Consider the following 12,023-nt stretch of genomic DNA (forward strand, 5'->3'; position numbering starts at 1 on the left):
CATGCATTCCAAAATACTTGCGGACGTGCACGTCGGTTCAGATAAAAAAATCCTGCAATATACCGACGGTGGTGAAGACGATGCATCCCATGGATAGCGCGATGGAAATGGCCGCCTGTCCGACGCCTCCACTTCCCGAATGGATCAGCACGGATTCTCCAGGACGCAAGTTCCCGCGCACGAGAAGGGCGTAGTAGGCTGTGGCATACGCCATGGGTATGGTGGCTGCTTGCTGAAGGCTCCATGCTTCCGGCACTTCCCACAATACACTTGGATCCACAGCCACGGCAGTCGCCAAGCCCTGGACTGGCAGAAGACCCATGACTCTGCGTCCATGGTTGTCAAGGCCAGAGAATTCCACGCCAAGGAGGAAGTCAGCAGTGGCGAGATCTCCTACGAAAACCAAAGTGGGAACTTGGACGAATGCATCAGCATTCTGGAGGCGTGAAAAGCCATGCCAATAATTAGTTTATGGCTGGCTGTGCGTAGTATGTAGTGTATCGAGATAGTGGCAATTCACTTATGACATGACCGACATTGTTCGTTGCAACTATACGTCAATGAACACATTTCCGAAGAAATGAACGCAGTGCAAACGATCAGACTTGTTCATTTGCATCAGTCACAATGTAATCCATTACTTTCTACGATAACATGCGCAAGTACACTGAATTTCAGAAATGACATACGCACCATTGGGGGAGCAGGGAGTGTCGCCCTGTCGAGAAAGATAAAAATTGTGGACGCATTTGATTTTCAGCTGATTCGGGGACAGATTTTCATGCTGGACCCTAGTAATCTCCACATCTGTGCTTATTTAACGTTTTTATGTGGACTGCATTTCACCCGCTAACAATTTTTTGTAACCGCTCAGCGCATGACATGCCGGCATTGTTTGGAACTTACTCGAATGTTATCGTTGATTCTGTGCATGTTCTCGCCGAACTTTGTGTGATCACATTCTATGCGCCACACGAATTGTGTAGTACCTTCTGGAAGGCACACGGGCACCAGTGATTACGCTGGAAAGTTGGACGGGTCATGTATAATAGCCGACGCGTTCGACCCACAGATCAGACTATCGACGATTGCCGATTTAGTTCGCCGCTATCGCTGTGCTTTATCTGTAGCATGGGCACAGGTTCGCCGTATAAATGGTTAGTTTGGTGAAGCACCGTCACTACAACGCGACGTCTTGTGCAGCGCTTCCTTTATTTTTTCAATACCAGTGCGATCGCTGACTCCGCAATGGGATCCGTTGGTGCGCCTTAGTTCAGTGAGTTGCCGCGATGTGACGCTACCCAGAGGGTACGACTAAAGTCACTCGAACCTGGAAAGCACCGCAGCCATTTTCTCTTCCTCGCCGCGCGGCCAATTGGTTAGTTACCCTCAGGTGATCACTTTCCGACATAGATGGTCCACATCGCGCCGGAGCGGGCAAGCAGACAAAGGCATCGCTCGCACGCGCCGCGCGTATGAGCCATCGACGAGGTCGGAGTTTTCATTTTGTGTAATTTAGGGCATATGCAACTTTCGTAGACTTAAAGCAAAAAGAAAGGTAATGACCGAGTGCTGCGAATCCGGGTGCAGCAACCACCGGGAGTCCGGGAAAGTGCTTTTCGCGATACCAAGCGGAAAGAGCGACAGCAAGCGCCGTGCTATCTGGCTGCACCGAAAAAAAGTACGACAATTTCACTCCCACTAGGTGAACTTGATGAAACCGCAAAGCTGAGAAGCTTTGCCGTATCATCTAACTGCGCAAATATCATAATGTGATCGAGATGCTTCTTCACGCGTTTGCTTTGCAGACGGCGGTTTGCCTTGCGCAAACAAGGCGAGGAGATGCTTTGAAATATGCATAACCGAGCAAAATGTCATTCGAAGAGCGGTGGAAGAAAGGCGGCTGTGTAAAACATACCATAATGTGGTGAGAAAATCGCTTCAATAAAGATCTATGGACCTGTCAGTGTCGAATAATAAAATATACATTTGCTCGTGTGTTGTTGTTTATTACAGCTTAAAACAACGGGAACGTGACCTGGATAACTCTGTTTTAGCATCGATTTCCTTGTACTGCAGACAATGACAGTATCTTCGTCGTAGTCAATCTGTATCAATCGTTTAGAGCGCGTTTAAGTCAGTAGCCACGTTCGAAAGCTATTGCATCCACGCTTATAAACGATGCGTGGCAGCGCTTGATACCTAGTCAGCCAAAAAAATTCTGCGTGACACACGAGCATCGGGTTTGTTTTGCATTTAGAACGGGGAGCGTGCAGTTGAATGCTTCACTTTCCGAGTATACATGTAATTTATATCGTATCTAGGTAAGCGGAATACGATTTTGATTGTGGGTGTTACAGGACCCACTGCGACAATCATCGTACCGGTCTTCACTGTATTAAGCCTAGAAAACTCGAGGAAGAGCTACTCGCGTTTTTTGCAGCACGTCGAATAGCTACGAGTCAGCTACGAGGGTAAAGCTGTCAATGTAAACTAACCAGAGATTCACATAGGCCTGTGACGTATAAAATGCTTAAAATACGAGTAATGTTGCCTAATTATGCAATTAAGCAATTTATGTATTCCTTGGATAGCTTCCCAACGAGCACAAAACTTTTTGGGAAGGAGAACAAATGAAAGGCCGGCCGCTCGAGTGCCCGTCCTGTCGCTGGTCTCACTGCATGCAATTTAGCGCCGTAAAACATATTCCGATCGTGCTTATCTGTACTGTTTCTCACGCATAGAAGATGCACCGTCTCAACTTTTCTGTAGAGGACGATGAAATGTGTCGATTTGCGACACTATAAACCGCTGAAAGTGAAGCTACACAGCTTAGCTGCTGCCGCCCAAGAGACGCCTGCAAGCCCAACCCGTGAGGGCATCGTCAACGCCGCTCCACACCATCGAGCTAGCCACAGGCTGCAACAGTTACCGCCGAACAAGGACTTCTACCGCAGAATTCCAGCAAAGTCAAGGCCAAACTACAGCCCAAATGACACCATCCGTGGTGTCAACCTAGGCAGCCGCCCACTTTTCGCAGATCATCGGATGAAGAACCGGAAAGCTGGCCGAAGTCACTTGAATGGTGGAGACGTTCAACAACTGGAATTCTTATGACAAGTTGCGCTATGTGTACTTCTCCTTGAAAGATACGACGAGGAACTCGTTTGAGAAACAAGTCGACCCTAACAACATAGGACCTGTATTGGAACGGCTTCCTGCAGGCATTTCCGAGCGTCGAGCGCAAGGAAATGGAAGATCTGCTAGAAGCCTGAGTGTAGCTCCGGAACCTGAACGTTGTCATTTACGCGGAAGAGATGGCCCGTCGGTTCTGCCATGCTGGCCGAAGATGTTTGAGGAGAAGAACGTTCGTTTCCTAATATGGGGAATAAAGCAAGGACTCTTCGCCAGATTAATTCACAACCAGCCGAATACAGTTACGGAATTTCGGCATCGAGACGCTAGAATCGAGGAGGAGGTAAAGATCTCCAGTAGTCAATAAAACCGCCAAGTGCTTACGCCGAAAAACGAACTACAAGCAGTTTTCCCCGAAGAGCTCCGCGAAACAATAAGGGCCGAAGGACCCGAAGAACTGCTTAAAGTGCTCCCTGCGTCGCAGCCTCAAGTGGCTTCGATCCCCGATATTGTGAAAGGAGAAATTCAGCGGTTACTGGGAGTTCCCTATGTGCTGCCCGACTTGACGCAGCCTCAGCCTGAAGCAATGACCTATGCCACCGTCGCCCACCGCCTGACAGCCCGTGCAACGCCCCTAGGAAGACAGACGTGTAGCGTGCTCCCGACCACCGCCGGCTCTGCTGCCACGTCGGAGACGCGGGCCACGTATACCACCCATGTCCCTATCGGGAGATGGGACTACGACGCTTTGCATTCGGCACGTGGCGTCCACAGCTTGGCGAGCTATCACGTGACATCGCCGACTACACAGTGAAGCCCCGATGTACTTCCCGTTCGCCTTCGCCAGGACGCTATCTGCCGCCGCAGCGCCGACCGTAGACAGGACCAGCCTATGGCCAGTCTGTAAGCCTATATCCGGTAAACTAAAGAAAGAAACCGATGGAGGCGCGGTTGCTGTTCGTCAAAATTCCGAACATCTTTCACCAACGACGAAGACGCTGAACAGACCCTCTCGACAACGTAGCGACGACGCGACGGAACCCGAACGAAGCCTCAAAGCAAAGAAATCGCCGCCTGAAGAAGACCTGACAACCAGACGTACCATTACATAGGACAATGCGACGTAGCCGTGACCCGACGCTGCACTTCAACTGCAATGCAGGACAAAGAACAGCTGACCTCAACGTGCTGCTCGAGGGCCCAGCATTCACCGCTTTAGTGGACACAGGAGCCGACTACTCCGTCATGAGTGGACCCTTCGCCGGCCAATTTAAGAAAGTTGAAACTGCATGGGAAGGCCCTACCGGATAGCTGGAGGACACCTGATAACACCGACTGGAATCTGCGCGGCATAAATTACTGTTCATCACAAGGGTTACCCTGGATCGGATTTCGTTATCCTCGAACAATGTTCACGAGACGTAATTCTCGGCATGGACTTTCTGAACCAACACGGCACGATCATCTACCTGAAGCCCACGTCGATAACGCTATCCTAAGTCCAAGCGATACCGCCAGGGAGTTCTTTGAGTCACCATGACCTGAGTGTGCTCGAAGATCGAGGTAGTGTCCCGCCTCGCTCCAGTATCATTATTTTTGTCGGCTACGAAACATGCGCAGACGTAAATGCGTCGTCTAGCGCTAGCAGCATCTACTGATCGGCCATAAAATTTACGTCGCAGCTCGCCTTCACGGAGGAAAAGCGAAACCAATGCTGACAAACTTCAGTAAGGAACTTAAACACCTGAAAAAGGGCACAAAGATTGCCTGCATATAAGAAGTTAATGCAGTCAGCGATCCGTTCGCCATTTCGGATTTAGCCGATCCTAAAACGATGGTCCGTATTACTGAACCACCCTTCGCTATAAATCTTAGTCTTCCCAGGCATAAGGAAGCACAGCTTAAAGGTCTTCTCAAGCTTTACAAAGACGGCTTCTCGTCGTATCAAGGATTGGAGAAACAGCAGTTGCTAAGCATCGCATAGTAACCGAAGAATGCACTCGGCTACTCCACCAGAATCCGCACCAGTTGCGACGAGAGATTGTGAAGCAATAAAGCATTAAATTGGCAAAATGATGCACGACCAGATCATCTAGCCGTCGAAAAGCCCGTGGGCGTCTCCTGTAGCCTTGGTGAAAAAAAGGAAGGAATTCTGTGTCTGTGCGTCGATTACTGTCACCTGAACAAAATCACGAAGACGGGTGTATACCCCCTCCCACGGATAGACGACGCGTTGGACCGGCTCTGTGATGTAAACTATTTTTCTTCAATGGACCTCAGACGGGCTACTGGCTATTTGAACTCGACGAGCAGGATAGAGGGAAGACCGGCTCTATAACATCAGACGGCCTCTCCGAATGCAGGATCATGCCATTTGCTCTTTGTTCGGCACCCGGAACTTTCCAGGGTTTAATGGACACGGTGTTGGCTGACTTGAAATGACAGACCTGCTTCGTCATTCTTATTGGCGCCGTCGTCCTTGCCTTAAACTTCGACCATCACGCTAAGCGCCTTGCGGGAGTACTTGAGGTCATCAAGTCATCTGGTCTGACGCTGAAGCCGCAGAAATGCCGCATCGCTTACGAATTGTTTCTGTTCCTGGGCCATGTCATCAGCAAGTCAGAAGATATTCCTGATCCACAGAAAACAGCTCCCATGGCAAACAAGAACGAAGTGCACAGATTTCATGGTCAATAGGCGTACTCCAGATGCTTTGTCAAGAACGTTTCTCCCATCACCGCATCTGTGACTTCAATCACGAAATCCAACGCCGAAATTAGGTGGGAAACACCGCAAATCGAGGCTTTCGAGGAATTAAAACGATGCCTGCAATCACCATGAGTACTTGCCCATTTCAGCCGAGACGCCGATACCGAAATTCATACCAACGCAAGCAGCGTAGGCCTCGGCGCTATCCTTGCCCAGAGGAAACATGGACTTGAACGGACCATATTTTAAGTTAGCCAGTCGCTGCCAAAAGCGGAATGCAAATATTCAATGACGCAGAAGTAATGCCTTGCCATAACTTGGGCCACCACGAAATTTCGCCCATAGTTCTATGGCAGACCGTGTAAAGTTGTACCCCACCATCACGCGCTGTGATGTTTGGCCAATTTAATGGATCCTTCAGGACGCCTAGCACGATATAACCTCCGACTGCAAGAATTCAACATCACCATGACGTGCAAGTCCGGACGAAAACAATCTGATGACGACTGGCTCTCCCGCGTTCCTATTGACCCACCGCCGCATGACGACCACAACGACTCTTTCCTAGAGACAATAAGTGCGGAGAACTTCGCCGAGCAGCAACAAGCAGACCTGGAGCTGAGAACCCTTGTCGAGCTCTTGGAAGGGAAGACCGACTTCGTCCTATGGCGATTGTGGTGCGGATTGTCTTCGTTTTCATTGGAAAATGATGTCCAGGTAAAGAAACACTTCTCCTCAGTCCGCACCAACTACCTTGTGATTAAAACGTACTGGTGGGCTAGTTGATTAGTCATAATGGAATACGGCAGCGCACTTCGAAACCACGACGAAACGAAGAATGAACAAACGCAACCGCGCTCGCTTTCATTGTGCGTTTTGTCGTTGTTCCGAAGTGCGCCGCTATATTCCAACATTGCGGGCGACGGCCACAGCCGGGCAAAGTACGAACGGAGTTGTTGGCAGAGTAGAAGCTGCGCCCCCTCCCAAACTTCTGGTTGTGCCTTCCGCACTATTGCCAGAGGTTCTCCAAAGCCTTCCTGATGACCCCATGGTAGGACATTACAGGTTTTCCCGTACACTCGCGCGGATTCAGGAAAAGTATTACTGGCCACGCCTGAACGCCGACGTCGTCCATTATGTCCAGACGTGTCGAGACTGCCAGCGACGCAAGACACCACCGACAAGGCCAGCGGGATTCCCACAGCCGATCGAGCCTCCTTGCCGACCGTTTCAACAGATCGGAATGGACTTGGGGCCCCTTCCCACGTCAACGTCCGGAAACAAGTAGATCGTCGTGGCCACCGACTGCCTTAACAACTACGCCAAAACGAAAGCCCTGTCCATAGTTAGTTCGGCGGAAGTAGCGAAATTATTCGTCGAGAACATCCTGCTGCGACATCTTGCGCCAGAAGTCTTCATCACCGCCAGACTAACGGATTTTACAGCTGAGCTTACTCAAGCCATCCTGCAATATAGCCAGGGAAGTCACCGGAGGACAACCACCTACCACCTGCCGACGAATGGTCTAACGGAACGCCTGAACGAGACGCTTGCTCACATGTTTGGGATGTCCGTCGGCGTCGAAAATAAAACGTAGGAAGCCGTCTTTCCGTACGCAACCTTCGCTTACAATACGGCAGCATAAGAAACATCGCTGATCGGGCGGTTCAAGCTGGTTTATGAAAGGAACCCGACAACGACTCTTCACGCCAGGCTGCCGCAAGTCTCCAACAAAGACAATCCGACGTCACTGCGTCTATGCAGCTCCCTGAAGAAGCACAACTTGGCCGCCTGTGCATCACGAACCAGCAAAGAACGTACTTTCTGTAATGAGTGAGGGGATAGCATCGGGGTTGAAAATGTGGTGACTGTTGAAGAGTTTGGAATTCGCGGCGACAAAACACTGCGGAATGGCGGCAGCTCCAAACACCCTCGAGTGGCCGACAAAGGAGACAATGTTGGCGGGCGGTGGCACTAGCTGTCGGGCGAATGAGAAAGAACGTCAACCAATCAGGGGTTGGCACGAAACAAGGCGTACGAGGAACCAGCAGAGAGGAGACAAGAAAAACGCTGAGAGAAGAGATCGCTCGGAGACGCGGGGCTCGAAAATGGCTGGTGTCGACGTCGGTGTCGTCGGGGTCCAGACCCAAACCCTAGAGCCTCGACAGAACCAGGGCGATCCCGACTGTCCCTGAAGAGTTCCGCCGAGCGTACGGCTCGGCTATTTGTGCTGCACCTACTAGTGTTGGCTTTCCTGCTCCTGGTGCTGATCCTGAGACGCCGTGCGGAAAGCAGAGGTAACCGGGGGGTGACCAGAGGCCTGGAGCGACGCTGGTGAGAGGCACCAGGGCTCAAACGCGAGTCAGGGAACCAGTACAGGCGCCGCTCAGCTGTATAGCGGTAGCACTTGCACGGGCTTCGACTCCAATAGCCTTTGGCTGACGTCCGGGATCCGCTCTACCGTGCGTCCTCGTCCTTCGTATGCCACTGCCCGCCACGCCACTACCGCCGTCAACTAAAGTGTCAGTGCATGTAGTCAACGCACTGCCCGAGTAACTAAGACTTTCGATGATTGAGTTTTTCTTTGTTTGTTCTAGACCGAGAGTAGTTTGAACTTTTCGTGTGGACTAACGTGGCTAACTGTACTTTTGCGTTTTCTGTACTTTCTGTTAGCTGTTAGTGTAAATAAACCAGAAAGTGGATGGGAAAGCGGCGCCGCGGTAGCTCAATTGGTAAAAGAATCGCACGCGTAATGCGCAGACATGGGATTTCTTCCCACCTGCGGCAAGTTGTTTTTTCATCCATTTTCATTTCCATTAATTTATAATTTCTATAACTCACTAACTACAAGTAAGTTAACATATTTTGACCTTAGTGTCATTGTTTGTTGGCTAGTATGATATAATTATTAAAAATCGGGTCCTTCGGTTTTCTTGCTTCTTATTTATTTGATTTGTTTACAGAATACTGCAGGCCAACATGTGGCCCAGGCAGGAGGCAATTCGTTCATACAGTAATCAGATTAAATACGTTCAAAGAAATGAAATACATACGAAATATGAAACACATTGCAGCATATAAGATACATTGAAGGATGATATAAAATACATTAAAAACACATTCTACAAGCACACAATGCAAGGGATTCCATTGAAAGGCGATAAATATATGCAGTACCAGTTTATACAGTTTTTTTCAGGCCTAACGCAGCGAAGATAGACAGAAGTGATCTCTCTCATGCGCCGGCTAACACGCATGAAAGTACTCACGCACTCGCACGCTTATTTAAATTGCAGTTTTTCAATGGAATGTGGTACATATTGAATGGGAATACATCGGCCGTCAGGCAGTGCCATTCATTTATTCTTCCAGGAAAAAAGTAATACTGAAAGCAATTTGTGCGCGCGCAAGTAGGGGTTATCTTGTCGGGGTGATGATTTCTGGTAGGTCTCGCCGGGGGGGGGGGGGGGGGGGGGGGGGCGGTAGCGGCGGGAGACTGGATGAATGATGAAGTTGTAGTTCCCGTTTCCAAAGGCGGAAAAGCAATGTTAGGCGTGCTACCTGTCTTCGGGATTCTGGGGTGGCCATATTATTTTCATTACTCAATTGAGATGGGGAATCATAACGTCCACAACAATTATATATGTAGGGGACGGCAAGTCTGTTTATGGTTTCCGGTTTGTTAATTTTTTTTTCGTGAATGGGTCCCAGACGACGCAAGCATATTGCGCTTCCTTGGCCGCTTCGCTCGCTAAATCCACTTCCTTGGTCTCGCACTACACCTCCAGGAGGGGCACACGTGTTCCAAGAAACACCCCACGTTCCAAGAAACACCTTCTCCCCTACACATCCAATCATTCAAAAGTGGTGAAGCGCTCCATCGCCCTAGGGGCCCTTAGAAATGCTGTCATTCGCTTTAGCCCCCACTTTATGTCCGGCAGCTTCACCATTCAAGTCCAGCAGCTTAAGGCTAGTGGCTATCCAGTGCAACTGCTGTCATTCTTGACGGAAGATTTATTGCAAGAGGTGTGTTCCCCCTAAACTGTGACAAGTGGTTGAGGACATAACCAAGAATGTTGCGATTCCGTATATACATGGTGTGTCTCATCGCTTCAAGAAAGCCGCCGGCCTGGTGTAAAGGTGTTTACCGCACCCTAACAAGTTGGGAAGGTTGTGCAAAAAAGACAACGGGTGCCGGAGAGCACCTGAACTGTGCAATAAGCAGCATGTCGCCAAGCCTGCAGATTGCGATACCAATGTAGTGTATTCCATTCCCAGCTCTTGCGGCTGCACTTACATATAGCAAACGGGACGTTCTCTTATGAACGTTTGCGTGAGCATTCGTACTGTGTCAAGATTAAGAATGGTAGTAATCTGGCTGTTCATTGTGCAAAGTGTGACTGTTCACCCCTCCTAGAAGACTAACGTGCGTTGACAAGGTGCAGCTATTAGATGGCCGGGGAAATCTTTCAGGCCTTTTAAAAAAATATGGGGTTTTACGTACCAAAACCACAATATGATTATGAGGCACGCTGTAGTGGGGGACTCCAGAAGTTTGGACCACCTGGGGTTCTTGCACCTGTATCTAAGTACACAGGGGCTTTTGCATTTCGCCCCCATCGAAATGCGACCGCCCTGGCCGGGATTCGATCCCGCGACCTCGTGCTCAGCAGCCAAGCACCATAGCCACTGAGCAACCACGGCGGGTTTTGAGGCCTTTTCAATGTGTCAGTTAGGACCCAATTGAGTAAGTGCCCCTTCTGTAGCTCTTTCCGATAAGGAACTTCAGTTCCTTAGAAGTTAATCAGTTTGGCCTGTGTCCAATATGTGTATTGTTACATTTCTATAGCTTTATGTTTCTGACGCATGCGCAGTAAGAGTTGATAGAAGATGACTCGGCTTCCCTTTCCTACTTCTTTTTCTCTCTCTTTCAGCCCGTTGCGGGCAGCATATATTTGCGCAGGCTTCAATAAAGATGTTGGCAGTCAGCGCTCGTCCCGTGTTCTCCCTTGTCCGTGTTTTTGGCGCTGTTTTACAATGAATGTTCTTAATTTATTCCCGACTGTTTACTCCATGTTATACGGCGTCTTGGCGTTGTGCAATACTTAGCAATCGCTATCAATGCTTCGCCTTTCGGACAAAATTGCGAATTTTTCTGCTGTAACGAGTGAGTGTATTAGTCCAAAAGACTGAAATGAAAAGACTTACCAGGCAGAGCATCAGATGGAAGTTTACCAGTGGCGAGCATGACGTCACGAAAGTTGAGGGGAGCGTAGTACACTGTGCAGATGGCTTTGGTAGTTGAAGTGGAGGAGAGAGCGTAGCGCAGGGGTGACACGTACCACTGTAGGCTGGACAAGTCACCGCGCATTTCTACGTTTAGGCAGGCAACCTCTGCGGGAATTTTCGGAGCACCACCTAGAAGAGGGAATAGACTTTGCATAGACAGCACCGTAGATTTTCATGGCTTAGCAAATACCAACCCAGATGGAGAAAACTTAGCACCATACCTTGTTGCCATAATTTTTCATCCTAGACGTTCGTTAAGTTAGGTGTCTTGCTTTCCTACATTGATTCGAGTCTAAACAAAGTCATGATTTAGAAAGTAGAAAACATTTATCTCTCGCACTTAATTTGGGCAGCTAAAAGAAGGCGGAGAGAATAGATATCGTGTTTACGATCAAGAACCTGACGACTATTGTGCGAACCAAATTGTCGCAAAAGGAGTTTTTCACTAGCAGTCTGCAAAAATTCGCCATTACCCCACTTAAGGAACACGCAAAAAAACAATTCTGGGTTCTACGTTGCCCAGCCATATCCTGGCTGCCTGAAATGCCATAGTGGGGGAGGTTTGTATTGATTCCCATCTTTTGCAGAATTTTGCCTTCACACAAACTTAGTACGCGATCCTTTACACATTCGGCGCAACAGAATGTGGCCGATAAAGCAGGTAATCTGACGGTCAACGCAGTTAAAACCACCACGAAAAAAAAGTGCAGCGCGAAAACGAGAGGAGTAAACTCCGGCAGAAACCATCCCGGCATGATGGTCGATATTACCGTGGTTAGCATTGGACTAATCTTGCGGCCACTGTATTGCTACCACCCAAACGCGTCGTGTATAAGGCTTGTACTGAAGCCAAGCTCCTCGCTCGTGCTTCGATGATGATGATGATTTAT

General features: G+C 49.2%; 1 protein-coding gene across 1 annotated transcript in view; it reads right to left on the reverse strand.

Moving 5' to 3' along the window:
• LOC119445413 (fatty acid synthase) overlaps positions 1-12,023 on the reverse strand; it is a 244,931-nt gene that overhangs the window by 75,265 nt on the left and 157,643 nt on the right. Inside the window, exons 18-19 of the mRNA XM_037709704.2 lie at positions 11,053-11,262; positions 64-393 (exon numbers count right to left, since the gene is read on the reverse strand). Coding sequence (XP_037565632.1) covers positions 64-393; positions 11,053-11,262 — 540 coding nt within the window. The remainder of the gene's footprint in view (positions 1-63; positions 394-11,052; positions 11,263-12,023) is intronic.

This window comes from Dermacentor silvarum, chromosome 3, assembly GCF_013339745.2.
Source record: "Dermacentor silvarum isolate Dsil-2018 chromosome 3, BIME_Dsil_1.4, whole genome shotgun sequence".
Classification (NCBI taxonomy): Eukaryota; Metazoa; Arthropoda; class Arachnida; order Ixodida; family Ixodidae; genus Dermacentor; species Dermacentor silvarum.